The sequence below is a fragment of the Chlamydotis macqueenii genome, chromosome 3 (genome assembly GCF_036417535.1).
Source record: "Chlamydotis macqueenii isolate bChlMac1 chromosome 3, bChlMac1.mat, whole genome shotgun sequence".
Taxonomy (NCBI): domain Eukaryota; kingdom Metazoa; phylum Chordata; class Aves; order Otidiformes; family Otididae; genus Chlamydotis; species Chlamydotis macqueenii.
Genome location: NC_141558.1, coordinates 108883157 through 108905611, shown reverse-complemented (window position 1 = coordinate 108905611; position 22455 = coordinate 108883157). Strand labels below are relative to the sequence as shown.

The 22455-nt window shown below is 39.2% G+C and overlaps 1 protein-coding gene across 3 annotated transcripts in view; it reads left to right on the top strand.

Annotated features, from left to right (window-relative positions):
- RGS17 (regulator of G protein signaling 17) overlaps positions 1-19351 on the top strand; it is a 78155-nt gene extending 58804 nt beyond the window's left edge. For 2 of the 3 annotated variants that reach the window (XM_086744255.1, XM_086744254.1), the window contains exons 3-5: positions 10600-10689; positions 12549-12783; positions 16813-19351. In XM_086744255.1, the coding sequence (XP_086600381.1) occupies positions 10600-10689; positions 12549-12783; positions 16813-17001 (514 nt within the window). In that variant the 3' untranslated portion in view covers positions 17002-19351. The remainder of the gene's footprint in view (positions 1-10599; positions 10690-12548; positions 12784-16812) is intronic. The other variant, XM_086744256.1, reaches the window with a different exon arrangement.
- The last annotated feature ends 3104 nt before the right edge of the window (positions 19352-22455 follow it).

Here is a 22455-nt window from a genome sequence, read left to right as displayed (position 1 = left end):
GCAATTTAATAACCTTATATAATGATCTTACATAAACTCCAAAATCTTGGCCAAGACTTCTCATTAATGAAGAGATGATTATACTCTTAAGCACTAGATCACTTGGGTTCAATTTTGATTTTACTCAAGCTGTGAAGTAGCCCAACATAAGTAAGACTATCAGGACAGAGCTAAATGTCTTAACTGACTAGACCTTAATAGCCTGAGATGCTCCAGATATCTTAAACCTTAATTTCCACCAATCTCTTTTTTCTTCTACGGTTTATAGTTGAATCTGTAATGACTTTGACCAATTACGCTGAAACCAGCACAGTATTAAGAAAGCACTGCTATTGAAAAGCAGTAAGAAATTCAGCCTGCTCTCCCCCACCTTCAGAATACGGCAAAAACATACAAACTCAGATAAACTGAGAAGCGTCTTATTTTTTACGGGGAAGTTCACAATTCTGAACAACGATGAGCCAGCCTTACTGTAAGCCTTTGAACAAAGGCATTCACGGACCTTAGTCTGGGTTTTCACAAGGAAGAAAGGTGAGACCCTCTTCATCCGTAGTGTTTTTAAGCGTATTTCCTTCTAAACTCTCAAATATCTCACAGGACTAAAAGCTTCACACAGAAAAGTCTACATAGCACTGCAAGAGTAGCACCTACAGCGTAGGTGTCAGAAATACAGCAGTGAACAGGCCAAGATGCTTGTGTGTAGGCACAGGGGATTTTGACTACATCTCTTTATTCCTGTACCACACACTCCACAGCCGTACTGTCAATGTCACTCTTCTAGAACTCTCAAGATTGGTTTAGGGAAGTGAGGATACTTCAAAATAATCCAAAAAACAAATGCAAGTTTTGCCATGCTTCAGGATTTTGATGCTGTAAGGCATTGCTCTTCCAGGCTTCTCTCCACAGTTCTTAGTATAAACGTGATGCTGAGTTGAATGTGGGGCTGCTAACAGTTTGCAGGACTCTGAGAGATGAGGTTCTCCAGGTATCATGAAGTTAAGAGTTATAGCTGCTAGATTTCCTATTGAACTGTTTCCTAATTAGAAAAATTATTTTCTTGTAATCAGAAAGCTTACTGGGAAAAGTATCTACTATGACAGAAGTTAATTTTTCTAAGAACAGTATTTCATTTAATCCATTATTTGATTACATTAACTAGAATTACTTATGAAAACCTAGTTAGAATAACATCTACTAATAATTAATGAAACCAAGACAACTGATTATTTCATTTTAAAATGTAATGATAATTATTTTTAAAACCATCCAAACAATTTATGAAATTTAATTAATCTTAAACTTTTCCAAAAACAGTATTCCTAGCTCCTTGTGAAAATTAACTCTATCCCAGCTGGAACCAGGACAGTGGAAAATCCAATTCAGAAATAAATTATCTTTAAGTGTCAAATTTGTGGGGAACACAAACTCAGTTCGTCTGCTGGATTCGCTATAAAACCCCAGTGGAAGGGCCTGTGAAAATGGCTTCTGCACCCATCCTGGCAGCGAAATTCAAACCAGAAAATTTCCACCTTGAGCTCCCCTTGTCCCACAGGATTTATGGTATGCAGAAAGGTGCATATGGGAGCCAGAAGTCTGCCTGCATTTACTATTACTGGATCCTGAGCAGACACTAAGCTTTTCAGTTGAAAGCACATTCATGGCACACGCAAGTGCCCAACCGTCTGTTACAGACTGTTTCTCAGTTGTATGCTCTTCAAACAAAGAGATGGAAAAAAAGGGAAAAAATCTGAAGTACACCACACTACAACTCAGCAAGTTGAATTGAGGGCAAAAAATACCAAGGAAAATGGGAAAGGAAGAAATAGGATGTTTCCTACCCACTGAAAAAGGCAAGGCATCTATTTTCACCATTTATTTCCTTTTTATTTTACCTTTAGTGACCTATGAGAAGGGAAAAAAAGGCTAGTTATATCTGTGGCTTTTATGGTTACAGGTCAAAATGATGGGACCACAGTGTAAGCTGAACAAAAGGGCTGGGGAGTTTGTGACTACATAGAATAGAATCATAGAATGGTTTGGGTTGGAAGGGACCTTTAAAGGTCATCTAGTCCAACCCCCATGCAAGAAGCAGGGACATCTCCAACCAGATCAGATTGCTCACGTCCCTTCCTCCATCTGAAACTTTGAAATACCGGAGGGTTTCTAGCTGTAATACAAAATCTCCAGGATGCTAACCTTGCACATACTTGCATCATTTTAAAAAACATAACCCAAGATATTTGGGGTTTTTTCTTACAGGAGGTAAAGCTTGCAGAATCAGACCTCAAGTTTATAAATTCTCCTTGCAATCACCTATTTTTTTCACTCTAAAACAGCTGAGTCCAAGGTAGAGTCTATGTGTGTTTCTTTTCAAAACAATTTGAATTATACATGTCTCTTGCACCATCTTCTCACCTAAGGCAAATGTAACTCTGGCTTTCAGGGAACTTCACACCACAGGTACCTGGACTTCGTGAAAGAAGTTTATAGTTTCAGTGGACACTGCCAAGTAGGCTGATTACAGCCTTATGGTAATTGTTGGCTTTTCCCCAACGGGCTGCTTTCCTGTGTCAGTCTGCTCAACACAATCTCCATCATTTAGCTTTAAGCACAAGACAATTAATTTCCTCAGAGAAGATGTAGCTATTTTTCTCTAAAATTCTAACTTATATTCAGGATAAACTTTTATATCCTACTTTTCTGTACTGAATTCAGTAAAGATCTGGAAATCTTATTTCATTAAAGAAATAGGATGGACATTAATTAAAAAAAAAAATCCTTCACAGCTTTTTCATCTGTTTCTTCTTTGGAACAAAACATACCATGTTCTGCTGATTCAGTTAAGACCAGATTCTGATCAGTTTAAGTAAATGTTTCCACAAGCTTCTAACCACCATTGCTCTCCAAAGTTTCTCACAGTCAACCAATTCAGACATAAGGAAATACCAAGTTCACATTTTTTACTGTTTCATGTCTTACTGTGGATGAACTGCACATCACTAACCTGGCCTTGCAGATCTCCAGAGGTCCACGCAAGCCTCTGCTCTAGAATTCATTTAGTGCCACTAATTTGGCTGAAGTTTGCCCTGCACTTCCATGCTTTGCATATACTGGTATTACTACAACAGTCTAGTCTGTCAAGCTGCTCTTACAAGGAGTTAAATTCTCAGAGGTCAGAGATAAAAGACCAAAAGGCTTGGCTTTGATGGCTGATGTATTCCCTTTCCAATACAGCCAGGGGCATGAAGGATATAATGCATCTTCACCTGAGCCTATGAAAATATCTAGTGCAAGGCATCACGCCTTCATAAAAATCAAGACTCTAGCTTTAGTTTTTCTCAGAATAATTATTCTGGATGTTATTTATTTATTGTAACAAAAAGTGAACTCTTTTCCTAACTTTGATAGAAGCATTTTTTTTTATCCTTTACTCATTTAAAAAAAAAAAAAAAGGATAATATTGTTCATGTAAAATTTCATTCTCTTGGATGCCTATTTTTGTGCCATTAAAAGGGAGACAGAATATAGCATTACTGAATAGACTCTAAGTGATTTTGAGATTAACATAGCTATATTGTTCTTTATGAATGGATCATGATAATATTGCAGTTATTTTTCATTATTATTGCTTTGTACAACATAGCAAAATCATAATGTGCCTCTGTTCATAAACAAACACATCCCTGAGTAGTTTTCACTGCCATCAGGCTTAACTCTTCCAGCTGTCAGAAAAACAACATGTCAGAAAATAATTTTATCTTCAGTTTCATAAAAGAAATGAAATATTGCCAGTGTAGTTGTCTGTTGCATTGCCATACAGCATGAGGGGACCACATCCATCTCTGACTTCTGCCAGAGCCTGCCTCAGCATGTAGGAGTGGACTTGCGAACAGAGAAGTGAAAAAAAATTGATTTTTCAATGACTGACTGTTGAACCATAGTAAGGAAGACACTCTGACCAGACTGAAACACAGTCAAAAATGAAAAAGATACTGGCATGCACTTTTCCTGCATGCAAGTTAAAACCAGGAAAAATACATTTCTGTTCATATTGAATGTTTTGTGACAAACACTTATAATAAAATTCAAGGAATCAAAGAGCTTGGAGACAGGCAGGGGCACAACCACTTTGCGTGGAAGAGTGAAGGTATTTACCCAGCTGGTGAAAGATCTAGGGTTGGTGCCCATCTTTGTCTCAGAGTTATCAAAACCTCCTTTCCCTCACTTCATGAAAATGCACTAATCCCACTACAGTCTACCCCACCACAGTCCCACATGAAGGGTATTTTAAATCCTGAATGAGTGCACTCACCCACTTGTTTAAAGGAGGGCATTTCCTCCTCCAAATGACCCTCAAAAATATTTCCTAACTGAATCTATTTGGTAAATTCAAGTTGTGTTTGTCAACATTTTAGATGAATGGTCGTTCTACATCATTTACCAGTGGATTTTTAAAATCACAATTAAATCTTGATCTCTTGTGCTTTTTTGGAGGGAGGGAGTTGTAGGGTTTTTGTTTGTTTGTTTGGTTTTTTTTGTAAGAAAGATTCCATTTAATCTATATCTACTAAATCACCATTATTTAAGTCACAGCGGTCCTGCCTGTAGCTTGTTTGTCCTGGCAGCTGGACTCAAGCATCAACTGGATAAGGAATTGGCTAGATGGCCGAACTGAGACAGTGGTGGTCAACAGCTCAATGTCCATGTGGAGATTGGTGACAAGTGGTGTCCCTCAGGGGTCCATGTTGGGCCCGGCCCTGTTCAACATCTTTGTCGATGACATGGACAGTGGGATAGAGTGCATCCTCAGCAAGTTTGCCAAAGACACCAAGTTGTGTGTGCCGTCAACACGCTGGAAGGGAGGGATGCCATCCAGAGGGACCTTGACAGGCTGGAGAGGTGGGCCCGTGCCAACCTCATGAAGTTCAACCAGGCAAAGTGCAAGGTCCTGCACCTGGGTCATGGCAATCCCAGGCACAAATTTAAGCTGGGCAGAGAATGGATTGAGACCAGCCCTGAGAAGAAGGTCTTGGGGGTACTGGTAGACGAGAAGCTCAACGTGAGCAGGCAGTGCGCCCTTGTGGCCCAGAAGGCCAACCGCATCCTGGGCTGCATCAAGAGAAGTGTGGCCAGCAGGTCAAGGGATGTGATTCTCCCCCTCTACTCTGCCCTGGTGAGACCCCACCTGGAGTACTGTGTCCAGTTCTGGAGCCCCCAACATAAGAAGGACATGGACCAGTTGGAGAGGGTCGAGAGGAGGGCCACGAAGATGATAAGAGGGCTGGAGCACCTCTCCTATGAGGGCAGGCTGAGAGAGTTGGGGCTGTTCAGCTTGGAGAAGAGAAGGCTCCAGGGAGATCTTATAGCAGTCTTCCAGTACCTCAAGGGGGCCTACAAGAAAGATGGCGAGAGGCTGTTCAGCAGGGCCTGTTGTGATAGGACAAGGGGTAATGGTTTTAAAATAGAGTGAGGTAGATTTAGATCGGATATGAGGAAAAAATTTTTTACACTAAGGGTTGTAGAACACTGGAACAGGTTTCCCAGAGAGGTGGTGGAAGCCCCATCCCTGGAAACATTCAAGGCCAGGTTGGATGAGGCTCTGAGCAACCTGATCTAGTCGAAGGTGTCCCTGCTCCTTGCAGAGAGGTTGGACTAGATGACCTTTGAAGGTCCCTTCCAACCCTAACCATTCTATGATTCTATGATTCTATGATCAAAACAATCCTTCTTGGCTTTTGGACCTATGATCTAAAAATATCTTGTCTTTTTATCTGATGATAATAAAATTTCCTAGGAGTAGGATAGGGTGAAGAGTAGGGCCAGTGAGATATACTCTTTGAAAGGGTAAATCCCTGAAAGAAGCATGTCAGAACATGTCAGCCAGAGGCTCTTAACTGAATATTGATTTTCATCTTTAAACCAAATTCTGCCTTTAGATTATGTATGTGCAGCTGACTTCATGTGGCCTTTGGGTTGGAGTAAGGAGGATTTTTGTGTTACAGCGGTGGCTAGAAGGCTCGTGGCCCTCCTGTATGACATACACAGGTTCAGCCCAAAATGTAATCATTGCCCTGCAGGGCTGAGCATCCACAAACTTCTACATACTTCTACATCTACTGCCAAGAAGTAGGAATTGAGCACTGATCTCTTGAATGGCAACCCAATAGACTACCAACTAATTCACAGTGTCCCAGTTTGATTTCTACTCCTTATCTTCATGGCAGCACAAAATAAACCACTACTAAGGCAAGAGGCTCAAATTGTCACATTGTCTTCAATGACAGACATAATTGCAAAATACTGTGGTGATATACTGCATATGATGCACATAATGGAAAAAATAGCTGAGTGAATAGTAACTGGTGTTAGCAATGTATGGGCAGAATATTCATCTTAGCACCCGTCACAATGCCATCATCTTCTTGCCATAGTGGTAACAGTAATTCACTAGTTCGCCAGATTTAGCATACTGCTACATCAGAATCTGACCCTGGGAAGTAATTAAAGTCTCTCTGCATACTTGATATACAGAAAATGAAAGATCAGGTCCAAGCTCTAAATTATTTTCAGTTTCTTAATGGCAGTAGAAGGTAAGTGCAGCATTAGGGATGCTAAGCAGCTTTTTAAAAAGGCTGAAATTACCGGCTGGAAACACCTGGAAGAAGAGTCAGTGGGATTTTGCTCTTAAATTAGTCCAGCTCTCTTGATTATTTTATCCAATTTGCTTGGCTTTTTTATTATACCATGCACCAGTGGCCTGCAATGCTGATGTAGCAAAGTAATTGCTCAACAGAAAAACTATTTAATTGATGAACATGAATATTAACAGCTGAATAATAGTAGCTAAATAAATAAAGATTGGTCTTTTGAATCCCAGTAGTTCTTCTGTAAACACATCAGCAAGGAACCTGGACCAGTTTAACCATATACGTGGTAATTTGTTCAATATGTATGCTTCTTCAGGTAGTCCCCGGTCATTGACATTTTTACTTGTGAAGTTTTTGAGAATGCAAAATAGAAATGGACTTGCTCCAAACACAAATTACTCATGTAATACTGTTGCAGTAGTTAAAGAGATTATTGTTTTTGTAGAAGTCAGGAACCTGAGATAGATTTGAAAGATACATGGAGGTCAGGACACTTGGGCTTACTGACTACTTTTTACCATACCCTCCCGAGCCATAAAATCAGCATAGGAATGGGCAGAACAAACCTTCCACAGGAACAGAAACAAAGCAGCGCTTGTGCTTTCCACTTAAGTTCTGCCTTTAAACACCCCAGACTCTCTCTTTCTATGGCATGAGTAGTTTCATTGTCCTTTTATCATGGGTAATTTAAATCTCTAAATTTTAAAGATATCTGCTGGATGCACTCCAACTAATAAACAATAATGGCACCATATATGTTAATTTGTATCAGATGTCTCTCTAGAACACCTCCCTTTTATTTAACTATGTTTTGATAAGGCGTAACAGCGATTTCCTCTTCTTAAAGCCTTAACAAAGATCATTTTGTTAATCTTTATCCTGTTACTTTTACTCTGTTTGGTTTTACGCTATACAGCATAATTTTTCTGACATAATCAGTTAGCTTCCATGATAAAATAATGTATCAAGGACACCAACTCAAGGTATGCAGGGTGCCTCTGCTGCTGAGGACTGCTTGAATTCCACAGAGAAATGTGAACAGATAGGGTGTTTTCAGCTGAAGGTAGCAACATAGCAAACAGCAATGCAGTGTTGTCATTTTGAGGTAAAAGGTAGCAATCTGTTACTACGATCAGAGTTATTTAAAGGCCGCTTTCAAATTAGCTTTGCAGTCACAAATGTGTAAATATTTAATTTTTTTTCTAAGCGAACATGAACCAGTTCCTTGAGTGAAAACAGAACATGTCTGAATTGAATGTACTTCTGTATAAAAATGACGGTTTCTTTCACAGGAAAAACATAGCAAAAGTAATGTATCCGATGGAACCGCAGCCTTGACAGATGGAGATAAATAAAAGCTGAAATGTAGTGCTAGTGTTTGTCACTGGAAATGTAATGCAGAATTTAGGCCAAGATGTATTAAAAATTTAGCACAGCTTTAAATACAATGCCCAAACTTGAGAAATTGTTCCAACCAAGTGTAACACGTCTTTCTTTAGAGTCTTCCCTGTTTTGCAACACTGACTAACTTCAGCCATTGCACTCCAGCTATGAATGGTGAGATGAAGGAATTAGGGCCACGTGTCTACCTTGCATTGTCACTCTGGTATAGATACCAGAAAACCGCACACTGCATTCTGGGCCCACCATCTGAACTTTTTACCGAGATATAGTCTTGTAGAAAATCAAAATGCATAGGGCCTATCCACTACTCCTGACAGCAATGAAGTCAACATGGCTTTCTTGTCTGTTTTCCTATTTCTCTTTCTTACTCACCACTCACTACTTGTATTGCACCTTCATCAGCCCATGTTGGTTCTCCTAAGTTTAGCAGAGATTTTGCATGAGCAAAACAACAGTTTTTGATCCCAGATATGAAATTAAATGAGCAGTGTTGATTAATGGGTCTCAGATGAGTCACCTTCTACTTCCAGTAAGACTCTGCATCCAAACATTGGAATAAGCCTGCTGCCCAACAAGTAAATTACCTCAGTGTAGCTTAGCTGCTGCTCATGTGATGGAGGAGAGAAAACAGGCAACCTCGTTCTCTTTTGGATGGACTTGGGTGAACACCCTGTTGCATTCCCAGCCTACACAAGCTGTTTCCTCCTGCCATGGTGTTACTCTTCCATGGAACTGAAGGGGGCTCACTTCTCTGCACCTAGCAGAGAAGATAAATGCTGCTCTACCTACGGACTGCAAAGGAGGGAAGGCGGGAGGGAGGGAGAGGGAGAAGCCCTGTGCCTTCCCTGCTTCTCCCTCACCCCAGCTTTGTGCTCTAGCCAGACACAAGGTGACCCTAAGCAGTTACATGTGTGGACTTAAAGATTACAAGACAGAAAGTGGATGGTCCCTTTTTTTTTCTCCTCCTACATACGGAACTCTCATTGGCTTTCCTGGGTGCTCCCTCTATAGACTGACAAGCAACAGGTCAGAGGAGATGGAAAGGCTTTTTACCTGCCAACCCCAGAGTTCAGGATGTGTTGTTTCTCCTGCAGCAGTTGATGACACCCTAACACCTTAGCAGCACTGGAGCTGCATTCCTACGCTGTAACAGGGGAAGCAGGACCAAGGGCCTGAACTAAGGTCTTGGCAGGTAAGTGAAGGAGCAACCAGTATCAAACAGCTTCATTTGAAAGTGTACGTCTTTGTAATGTTTAAGTCTTAATATGTGCTCTGCTTTACCTGGGAGCTTAAACTTCCACTTTTCAGAAGAGAATTTGAAATCACCTACTAACTTTGCCAAGCGCTTGAAAAAATATTGATGAAACTCATAAATGCAGAGGGGCTAGAAAGAAAGGTTATTGGTGCTAAAAATGTCTTAAAGCTGGGATTTCTTCTTAGAGCTGTGCAGAAGTTATTCAGATTAGTGGGGGAGGGAGAAGCTTTATGCTACCAACACATTTTTCTGTATTGCCACTTAGGATGACTGAGAGCATCATTGTATGGTGAATACTAAATATTCAAATATGAGCTCTGTTGGGATTGGGAGGGGGAATTTTTTGCTTGGTTGCTTGTTTTCTCTCAGCTGGACATGTAGGGAACACCTGATGAAGGGACATCTCCATCTCCTTACTTACATTCCACTTCTTAAGCTTAATTATTGGAATTAGGTTTCCTATATGAATACTTATGTTTTTCAAAACATGCTTTATTTCAGTAGTTATCAGGAATTCTGTTTTCAGTGGCAATACTATGTTCCAGAACATTCATACAGAGCACACACAGAGGAAGTCGCTACCACTAAAGCAAATTCAATTAAAAAGATATTTACAGAAAAAAAAATATGTGATGCTAGTTACCAGTTCGAAAGAGAAAAAAAAAAAGAAATTAAAAACATCCTTACATAAAGGAAGTCTTTCTTTTCCTTACTTCCAGTGATATGAGGGTAATGGATGCCTTTCTGTTGAGAGGCCAGTAAGTTTTGCTTTCTGGAATTAAAAACAAATTTGGGTCAGAGAAGGAAATCATAAGGAGGTGCCACACACTAAGTTCTGTACCCAAGCCGTCTACTGCCACCACATCCTGGAGAGATAAAAGGGAACGTTCATAAAGAATGAACAACCATCCAGAACTGGTGGGGCACCAAAGCTTCATCAATGTTCAGATATTCTCATCCCCCCCCTACCCATATTGTTACTAATATTCTCAATTTACTATGACAAATCACTCAAAAAGTTACCTCTAAGTTTATGTCCATCTTTCAGTGGATTAACTGTGAGCTTGTAAAAAATTACACATGCTAATAGCAACTGTTAATAACATTCATCAGAATTAAGGGGAAAAAAGGACATATAAAAATTTCTCTTCAAACTGTGGGTGTAAATTTTAGGAGCAAGAATGAAAAATTACACTTTACATAGGTTTATATCTTTTAAAAGTTTACATTACTATAGTCACTGTTTTAAAATAACTTTCTCTAGACAAAATAAAGTGTTGTACTACATTGCAGCCTCACTGTTAGGAATGAAGATAGAGGAGACAATGCAGGAAGGCCAACACATACGACCAAAATGGAGAGTATCCAAGTCATAGAAGAATGGTAAGTTGGTCAAACTGTTGTCTAGTAAATGTTTTTAATTTGCCTTGTTTTTTATACTTTGCGAATGTCCCTCTAATTACTTTTCTTGCAAAAATTTCTATTTTCTTGCAAAATCTGTCCTGACAATGAAATGCCAACAGAGACATTCATAAGATGTTCATTCACTTACAGTTTCTTATTTGTGGGAAAAGAATGATGGGGAGGAATGGGAGGTGCATGCACAGTTCCATAGATCTATGGTCTCTATAAGAAGCCTCTGCTGCCTGAAGGATTATTTTCTTCTCTTTACCCAGACAAGAAGCAAAACTAATGGGCAAAGGCGTACTTCACAGTCAGATTTTTAACATGGCTTTCATAAAACAGCTTGGACTATGGTTTCATCTGAATTAACCAGGAAACACGTATCTTGAAAAAAGGCTAACACCACTGAAAGTCTGAGCTTCTATGTCTGTCTAAAGCTTGGGCCCATATTTATTGTGTTGGGAAAAATGCTAACCTATCAGTGGCCTTGAGTTCTCTAATCCCATAAAAAGTAAATTGAAACTTAACTCTAGAGGATATGATTGATAGTAAAAGCAACCCAAACAACTCAGTGTCTTCATTACTCGTGGTCATTTATGAGAGGACAATGTTGGAAATTTCCACAAAATACTATAGTGAAGAGACCTTCCCAAGAGACAATGAGGGAGCACAGGTTGCTTGTCAGCTCCATACACCTCAGCAGGTTCTCTTCACTCTCCTCAGAGAGAGGACTTTTCACCTTCAAATCTGTATGTTTATACTTTTTGGTTCAGATTACAATTTTTTTTTGCTGGATAGTTTAAATCTTAAATACTTTATCATTTATTATCAGAGATAGCTTCCCATCATCCAGTCTGCCTTGCATACAGACTAGGAGTTGATAAATGGACTTGAAGAGAAATCATATGGACAAATGTCACTTACCGTGATTACAGAGAAGCTATTAACAACAGCTAGTAAAGCTCTTGTGTTGGATTCTACCAGGAAGGAGAGAGTGAGCGCTCAGAATTAAGTTTGAAGCCATATTTAATTGTTGTTAAGGAGCCTGGAGTATTACCTTCTCAAGCCATTCATTTGTGCATTAATGGATTAGTGATGCAGGTTACATTTCCAGTCACTTATCCAGTACGTCCACTGTTACAAGCTATTAATATTTTCCTTCAGAAAATGGGAATAAGGACTTTTTCCCCATTCCTTCTCTGTCCAGTTTTGCCAGCAACGTCCATCACATCTCATGCCAATAGATCATCATTCAGGTCAATAGCACCAAACAGAGGGACACTTAGCAACCCTTAGGTACAAGCACAGAGAAATATGCTAATTTAAAAGCTCTCTGAATTACTGTTTTGTTGGGCCTCATTAGTATGCTCTTGGCTGCCAAGAGCCTTTTTTTTTTCTTGTCCTTCCTCAACCAAATTGTGTGGCAGCCAGTGACTGGCCGAACACCAGCAGAAGCAGGCAGGGACATCAGGTGTCATCCAAACCCCTCATGAAAGAGAGTCTATTACCAGCTCCCTGAAATCACATCTCCTTTAACTGCAGAGGCAGGAATTCAGAGCAGTTGTGGGATTTTGTCTTTGAGTCTGATGGCTAACAACACCAGTAGAAAACTTGTAGAAAGCCAAGTGAATGTCTCATAACATTAAACATGTTTAGTGGGCTACTGAGATAATGAAAAGCAAAGAGCGAACAAAATTCCCCTGTCACAGCTGAAGCCTTGTTTCTTCCAGTTTTCGCTCTGGACTAAAGTGCAATTGAAAGGAGAATTTTTGGACAAATGTATGAAAACACTGCTACAAAAATAGAAGCATATTTGTAATGATACTTTGCTTTTGCAGCCAAAACCCTACTGCAGATGAAATTTTGTCTTGGGCTCAGAATTTTGACAAGATGATGAAAACACCAGCTGGGAGGAACCTTTTCAGAGAGTTTCTTCGAACAGAGTATAGTGAGGAGAACCTACTTTTCTGGCTTGCATGTGAAGATCTAAAGAAGGAACAGAACAAGAAAGTTATTGAAGAAAAAGCAAGACTTATATATGAAGATTACATTTCTATACTATCACCAAAAGAGGTAAAGCTGTAAATGTTACATTTGCATTTTCTGTTATTCCAGAGCAGAAATATTATATCCTGGATTGTCAGATCGGGGTCTGAAAGTCTGCCTGATCTGTCAGATGAAAGTCTTAGTATGAACGTTAAATCAGGAAAGGGAGGGACAGAAAAAGTAAAGATACAGGTGCCGAGCCACTTAGCATCACTGGACGCAACACCTCAAAGCTCTCTATTAGAAGGGAATAAAAGAGAAACTCCAGAAACAGAAGGGTGAGAAATGGGTATGTTTCTTTAATAATGCCACATGCCTGCCAGAGAGAGGAAGTTAGACATGCAGACTTCTGGAAAAAAAAAGGCACCAAAATTAAGGAATTGAAATCAGAATTGTTATAGATTTATTTGCTGCAACAGCTGTCTGGGAGAAAAATCCAAATTTGCACTGAAGTGAGATCAACTCATCCAGGAATGGAGATCACATATTTTCTCCAATTAAAGGTACGATAATATCTAGGAAATTATATAAAATTTTCTTAAATCATCAAACTGAAATAGATAAAATCTGAAATTACTTCACCTGGAGTAAAGAAAAAGCATCCCCTATCAAACCATGTTTTGGAATAGAGAGATATATAAAGATATAGCACTGTAGAAGAGTCTTTCTTAGGCCACGTCATGTACCTTTACCTCCTTTGCCTTGTCTCTGCGCATTACATCTGACTTTCTGCTCAATGGCTTTATGATAATTTATGCTCACTGTGGACTCTGCTTGCTGCATTTCACTTTTGCGCTCCTTGCAGTAGCAATCTGCAACTTCATTCATATGAATGAAGCCAACAGCAATTTATAGCTCCATTATCTTCTCTTGTGCCGTGGTGTATGCATTTGCTTTGGAGTGAGATAACTGCCAGTTCAGCAATCTAAAAATGCGCATTTCTTACAGTGTATCTGTATCTCTAGTACACATATATGTACTGAATGCTCCATGGTCTTTCTAAGCCAACATGCACCAGCAGTTAGAATTCAAATACTAATGAAGTGTTGTTGCACTCAGGGTTTAACAAAACTGCTCACAAATTTGATGTGCTGGATGTGCGCAGGTGTCACATTGCTCCTGCACCTACTGGAAAACTTGAGGCAAACAAGGACGGTCTGCAACGCTTTGATCAACACAGGAGCTGAAAAGTTCTTGTTCATCTCAGCACCCCATTCCAGATACTACCTTTGGCACAGGAGCTGAAATATTTAGCATCACTTGTCCAGTGATGGAGTTATTGAGGCAGAAGGTTTTTGTGTTTTAAACAAATACCTTGTATACATCTGTTTAATAAGGAAATTAATAAGGAAATACCTTTAGTAACTCCATCTAGTTTTGCCATCTGACTTTAGTGAGTCACTGAAAAACTACAATGTCAATTAATAGAACAAATTTTTTTTCATTCTATAACTGCTATTAATTTTTACTATATTCAGTGGCCAAAAAACTCCCCCACCATCCTACCAAATTTGAGCATTTTATCCCAGACGTTACATTTGATAATGAAGAATCAATTAGCTACCTGCATAAACTGGTTTTGCCAAAATACATGCCTGTGTGTATGCATGTGCATGTCTGTCGGGGAGAACTGCCTGAATCTTTAGTGTGTTGTGTGGTTTAGCCTCAGTAGGCAATCAAGTACCACACAGCTGCTCAAGCACCTTCCCCCTCCCCAGGGGACGGGGGAGAGAATCGGGAAGAAAAGAAAACTCGTGGGTTGAGGTAAAGACAGTTTACTAGGATAGCAAAGGAAAAGATAATTTTATATATATAATTATAGTGATAATAATAATAGAAAAACAGTAATAATAATAATAATAAAACCAAACAAAAACCCAATGAATTATACACAATTTCTCACCACCCGACGACCTGATGACCGATATAGCCTGTCCCAAGCAGCAATCATGAAACAAAAAAAAACCCTGTAAATGATCCCGGAACAATTCCAAACACTGACAATAAAAAAAAAGAGGCAGCTCACCAGCCCACTCCCCACTTAAGTGCTGAGCGGGACATTTATGGCATGGGATACTCTCTTTGGCCAGTTTGGGTCAGCTGTTCTGTCTGTATCCCTCCCAGCTTCCTGTACCTGCACATTAGCAAAACCTGGGAAGCCAGACAGTGCCCTTGGTCTCATTAGCAACAACTCATACCATCAGTGTCTTTATCAACATTCTTCACACACAAAATCCAAAACACATCAGCTACTGAGAGGAAAATTAACTCCATCCCAGCTGAAACCAGGGCAGTGTTCTTTCTGTACTACAGAAATGCAGTGGTCTAAGATTGAAATCTATTCAAATAAATTCCAAAGACGCATGGCTGCAACATTGCTTCTCAAAACTACCACAACACGACATCCCTGGATGCTTTTTTGTCTGAAAGCGGGTAGTCAGTGCCCAAGCAGCCTCACCGGTCTGTTCATTCCTGCTGTGCAGTCCGATCTGCTTGCGCAGCCCAGCTGTAAGGGAGGCACACGGGATGGATGTCTTCTGCGCCCAGGGTGCTGTGTGCAGGCGTAGCCTTGAGCACTCAGATGGAGAGCGTGCATGAAGCAAGTGTAATGGATGCTTGGCAGAGATAGCTCACTTGAGTCATAGGTACAGTTTGCCACCATCAACAGGCAACAGTTTTACTCACAGTTAGGCTGCATCATAGTTGAGCCTTGTGACCCATAACCAAGTAACAGCAAATCTTGGAGGAGAAAGAGCTCACCTGCAGGTGCAGGAACATACTCCTATGTGCCAACAAACCAAAAAATGCCAGACTCTATAGTTGGTACTGAAGATGAAATGACAATGTATATTTACTCTTCACATCATACCATGCCATGCCATACCACTGCATCTCAAAGACTTTGTTTCACAAAGCTCCCACATCCATACATGTTCTGAGTTTGCATGTCTGCTAGCATCCTTCACATATCAAGCTAGCTCAGTACGTGCAGCTTTCCAGGGTTGAACTCAGTCCTTCAGACAATATGAATATCTACTTACCTGGTTGCAGAGTCATGGCATCAGACTGCAACCTGGTATAAATGACAGTAGCTTAACTGCTCTACACTTGGTATTTCTCTGTTTGGTGTTTTAGCCTTTTTCTTCTTAGCTGAGTAAACCCTTGCTGGCCCCAGTGGGCTTCCCTGCTGCTGCCATTTCGTTTAATCCCGAAGGCATTAATCTTACTGTTTTTAGAGCATTTTGTAGATAAGCTGTACGTTCATTCAGACTTCTAAATGATATTCGAAAATCATCTGTGCATTCATCCCAAGCATAATACACCCTTTTCTGCCTAGGCGTGGGAGTTCATTACAAATGGGAAGTAAATGAGAAGCTAAAATTGAAACTTGCTAACAACTTCAATATGGACATATAGAATCATGATATCCTGAAAATCACCAGCTGTTAAAGGGTCTTGAAAAGAAGAACAAATTGGAAATAGTTAATATCAATGGGGAAATTAACATGATAAAAATGACAAAAAAAAACTCTGGGTAGTTTGTGAATAACAAGTGTAGTGTCTGAAAAAAAAAATTGGGAAAAAAAATCTGTAGGGCAGCCAGATGAGAATACTGAATAGAAAGCTTCTAAAGATTTAACCACAAATGGTCAGAAAAAAAAAAAACAACATTTCAGCTCTCTGAATAAGAGTAATTCAACATTAATTTGAGAGAAATAATTTTACATAAGTAAAAACTATTTTTAAGGTAAAATAACGTATTTTGGGAAACCCAGGTTACTGCAGCGCTTTATTTAGTTGCATTGTATTTATTCTGTTATACAGCTGCACTTCACCTTACAGATCTTGAGATGGATGCAAAGATCAAGTCAAAAGTGAAACAGAGTTGATGGTCTCAGTCTGCAATTGTGTGGTGCCTCTGAAAGAGGCACAGAGCATTACTTGAATAAACTGATAAACTCGGTGCGTTTTTTGTGGAGCCCCGTGAAATAAAGATACACACAACAGCCTTTCCGATATTACTGTTTAATGTTGGTCTGTTCTCATCTTCTTCAGGTTAGCCTTGATTCCCGGGTGAGAGAAGTGATCAACAGAAACTTGCTGGATCCCAGCCCTCACATGTATGAAGATGCCCAGCTCCAGATATACACCCTAATGCACAGAGACTCTTTTCCAAGGTTTTTGAACTCTCAGATTTATAAGTCTCTCGTTGAAAGTATTACAGGCTCTACTTCTGAAACTTAGTTTTAATTTTCAAACAAATTAACTTGATTTTTTTGGGGGTGGGTGGGATGGAAGAAAAGTAGTTTAATAACATCTGGAGCTGGGTTCCTGGAGAACTACAGTTTAGCACTACTCAGGCTACTGTGAAGAAAACAAATACATATTATGGTCTCTGTCTACATTTTTACCAAGGTCCTCCTTGCTCGAGATGGCATGGGAGGGGAACAATGGATTTGCCAAAATACATTTGTTTCACACTCCTTTCACCCCACTGCAGTCAAGATTGCAATGATGTATTTGTAGTTTTATGAACAGTCTCCTTGTGTATCCTCACACTGCATGTGCAAGGTAAAACTGCTTCACTTACCACTTAGTTGTTGCAATATTTAATCCAATAACATAAATTATATCTGTATTTAAGAACTTTTTTTTTGTGCAATACAGTCTTAAGGTACATAGAAACAATTGCAGCAAACCAGAAAGAGGCTTGCATTTTTTAACATCACTAACTGAAAAAAAAAGCCAATTTTTAAGGTGTAGCATTACTCAACATGCTCTACTGAGTACAATACACTGACTTTTTGAAGCCAATATTTCTGTACAGAAAAAAAAAAAAAAAAGAGCTATTTATCACTGTTTATTTAAAATAAATCAAGCGGAGGATTCCTCTGGTTGTTCACTGCCAAAACTGTGGCATTTTCATTACAGAGTTTGCAATGTCAAAAAAAAAAAAAAAAAAAAAAAAGGAAGAAAAAAAAAGCACAAACCACTTAAAGGGATCCGTATCTGGGTGACACAGTCTATGCGCTGATATTGTTTGATTGTTACAAGAACAAAGATTTTCAATGTACATTTCAGATGTCAGATACTGTAATTGATTTATTAAAGACTGGCTATCCAGTTCTAACACTGTTGTATAATGTTATGTACTTCAGAAAAAAAAAAAAACAAAAAAAACAAACAAAAAAAACAAACAAAAAGCTTGATAATTTAGTTTTTTGAATAAAGAAATTTAATAAAAGATTGCCTACATGTAGCATTTTAGAGCATTTTAGAACATTTTGATGAATTGCATCTGTCCTGTAAGAGTTTTTTTTGAAAGCTAGATCTGGTAAAAAAATGTTTTTAAACAAAGTAATGTTTTACGAGGTGGCAAGTTAAAGAAGACCTATCTTAGCTTCTAGCCTCATTGATTTTGAGTAACTCCTTGAAAACAAGGGGTTTGGAGAGTAATATTAAACCAAACCTCAAGGGCTCCTAAACCTATGGTCCTTACCCAAGCAAAATGCCTCCAGAAGTGCAACGGGTGTCTTTCCTGGGTAAAGAATCCTGTACTGAGCCCTTAATCAGAGCTAAGGCAGCACAGTATTCCCATCACTTGGCTGCCATGGTGTTTTTAATAGGTGTTTGCTTGGCCTTTTTATCAAAAAATGTCCAATTTTAGGATGCATTTTGATGTTTAAAGAGACAGTGACTTGGAACTTAAAAAACCCCATCGTCATATCAACCATGTACAAGCAAAATGAGCATTAGCATCCCTCACAAACTGCTAAAGATAACCAAGAAATGGTTTTGAATACTTGTTAAATATATATATGCATGTATGTATATATATATATTTAACACTGACAACTCTGGTCTTATACTAAGACTTAAGAGGCAAGGTTCTTCTCACTTACAGAGGACTAAACATGGCATAAGCCCGTTGCTTTTGATGGGACTGGAAGGTCTGGCAGTTGTGTCCTTGAGTGGAATCTAGCCCCAGCACCCTTGGCTCCAACCGCCCAGTTACCCCTTGCAGGCAGCCTCCGGTGCCAGCTCCCACCGGAGCCTCCGCTGCCGAGGCGAGTCTGCCGTGACATAGTAACTGGTAGGATGCAGGTCTTAGTTTCTTTTCTGGGGCTTATTTTTTTCTTTCCTTTGTTTTACTACCTCTCATTTTTTTAATTTATTGAACATGCTTCAAATAGCAAGTCTGGGGAATTTTTTAACCATTCTTTTTACTTGAAACCTGTGTGCTTTTTTTGGATATATATACGAACAATTTAACGAACTGTTTCTTAAACTCATTTGGTTTTGTAATTTATATAGAATTCAGGAGATGATTAAAAGGGCTATTCTCTATTCCCTATGCAAATATTTTAACTGTTGTAGTGTTTGACAAAATGGGATCTAAAAAAATCTGCAAAGTGGAAAACAAATCTGTTTACAGTGGCGTTGCTGACTATCCTACCATATTCAGCACTTTTAAATATTGTTATTTATGAAAATGTAGTTTAAAATGCAAGACAAAATATTTATAAATGTTTCTTTTAATAAATACCTGTTTTGTCTGAAAGTGTTATTGTGTTATGACAACTTTATTCATGTTGGTTAGCTACTTACCATTATGAATAAAATATTCAATTATTATACTGATAGAATAATAGCTATGATGTTTACAGATCCTGAGGGGGTTAAATTCAGTGAGAAAGGACTGCCTCCTTCTACTGTGAAATACTGTTAGAAAAATGAATTTTTCTAGCTTTTTTTCTTAATCACAATTTAACTATGGTCCTACATATGTCTAGTATCCTTTGATTACAGTTATATTTACTGTGGTACTAAACATATACAGCATCATATATGTATATACTTACGTAGGATAATTTCAAGGTTGTTGGTGTTTGAGGCACAGTACATTTAGTCCACACATCTAAACAATGTGTAAGAGACAAAACTGCATGCATAAGTCTTTACAAATGTAGACTTGAATATTATTAATGTTACTATTTGACGGTGACCTGGTAGTCATAAGCTATCTTTATAAGATATTTCACACAGGTAGAAGTTCTTGTCAACACGGACAAGTCATCCTTTCAAGGACAGTTTTAAAGCTAACAGTGCGGGCCCTAAAATATTATCTTGATTTCAGCATAAGATTCCAAAATCTGTGTTTGGAAACTGTTACATCATTTTGAAAAAATATTACACCACTCTTCAGTGTAATACTGCAATGAAATCACGTTCAAAATTTCTTGTCTTAAATCCTCTATTTGGAGGGATTTCAAAACTGAACATAACATATGGAGTTTCTTTCTTGGAGCAAATGCTCATATTGAAATGATTATTATACATTTCATCTATCAGTTTGGGTTTCCCAAATTTTTAATTAAAAAATGGATATGGTCCAAATGGACAACAAATCATGCCATGACATGATCTCATTGCCTATCATACAATTCTTTGAACACAAATTGTAAAACAGCTGAGCTATTAAACTGATTTATTGTGCATGCAGTGTACAATACACTTTGAAAAACTGCCTAAATACACTTATTCTATAGCCTGGAATAAAATAAGTATGTATTTAACTTGTATTTCAGTTTTTCATGAAAATGTATATAGCAAGTGCACTACAAAAAGTGAGTTATGTTTTTGTCATTTTTGCCCAGTGTTTAATCTTTTCTGTCAAATGCAGCCTAATGCTGAATAGCCACAAATAAACAGAGCACTTGAGTACACTCCTAAGACCTTCAGGTTTCAAAGAAATTGAATATATATTGTATTATGCATGTGTTCAACTTGGCTGTTTGCAGTCAACTTTCAAATAACTGAGCTGAAAGTTTGGGATACCCAGGGTAAAACAAAACCAGAGGCAACACTGAAAGCGTTTAAATTAGGTTGAAGGCATACACGGTACGAAGGAGACTGAAGGTATGATGGAGAGAAGATAGGTCAGTGAGACAGGTGGCTGGGCTGCATGTTAACCAGCTGAGTCCAGGCAGCACGGTGCCATGGAAGTGTGGCCGTAGCGCGTCCAGGTCCACAGCCCGTCCGCTGCTTGCCTGAGCACCTGCGGAGTCCACGTAATCCATTCGCAGGACAACACAGGATGGGCACAAACCAGACTTAAGCTGGTAACAGCTCTGTTTTAAATTAAAAGCATGCTAAAGTGTCTGCTAGGCTGTGGTCTAAACAAGCAAATAGAGGAGACCTACACATACAGTCAGGGTTTAAGCTGTCACCCGATGCCAAACCTGCTCCCCTGGACAGCAAATTCAGTCACAAGGAGCATCTGTCTGTGAAAAGTATCTAAAAAAGGAGGGAGGCTCTGTTGGTGAGAGCAGCTTGCTGGACTGACCACATGTGAGCCCGCTCAGGCATGGGCAGCTTCTATATGCAGTGCTTGTGAAAGCCATTTAGCGTAAGTATTCCACAACGCCAATTCAAAAGCAATCAAAGTCTCTCTAACTTCAGCGACTCTCTGCACCACAGAAGTAAAGCTCACACCTCTACAATGTCTGTGAGCCTGCTCCCTGCGGCGTTAGCCCAGCCAACAACAGCCTGAGTCCTTATCAAATCCAACAAAGCAAAAAATTAAAGTTGCACATAGAGAGACAACTGCAATGTCTGCTCCAAGTTGATCTGAACCTCATCTACCTACCAGCTTCAAAACAGAGTTCTTCTCAGGCCATAATGGTGTTATTTTTGGAGAGACCCAAGAGTAACACTGCAGCACATCCTGGGACATGGCTGCAGTGACAAAGGTCCAGACCTGTTCACCTACAGCCTGAGTAAATTTGCAGTGACAAAACATCAGCACCATTCATATAGGTGCTGAATACTCCTGCCAGCAGTAGAAGTGACGTTTGTGGGACGAAAGAACAAAGGAATGATGGTGCCAAAATCAGCCTGGAGAAAATCTGACCTAAATGTTGTATGCGAATTACTTCAACGTTTTACCAAAAGCCAGATTTTACCCCTTCCTCTATCCATAAACTCACTCTGGAAATCTATCCTTCGATTTAGAACAGGGATACAATTCAGCTGATTCAAAGTTTGACCATCATTCATTGACTTAGCCACCTTTTTTCTTCTCAAAAGCTTTACTTTAAAGCCCCCTTACTCTAAATTTCCTGAGTTCTGCACACTTCTCTCACAAGCAGGGTTCACAGAGCCACTAAGATTCTCATAATTTCTTTCACTGTTACAGAACACCAAAATATTTGGTGAATGCATAAATTTGATAATTTTTCCTTTACCCTTCTGAGAGAAGGCTTCAGGGAGCTTCATGGGCAGGCAGCACTAAGCGCAAGGGAAGTTTTTGGTGTGTGAGATTTCATAAGCAAGAGCCTGGGCTTATTTATCAGCACCAGACTAGTCACACAGACTGTACGTTCTCCACAACGCTCTTTGAGTGTGATTTTACTTGTAAATTACTGCTACAGCGTATTTTGCCAGTGAACCTTACTCAAAGTGGTGCATTTAAAATCACAACAAAATGGTTTTATCCAACCATTCATTTTAATGTTTAATATTGGAAATAAATTCTCCCATTGAGCCTTTAGATTTCCACAATGAAACAAAACTTCCAAGTTTTCATTCGTGACTACCAAAACTACGTAGTTGCAGAAGCATTACTCTTGCTTTTGACAGTACACGCACGAAAAGAACAATTTGCTCATGTATCATATGGAAGTTACTGTTATTCCA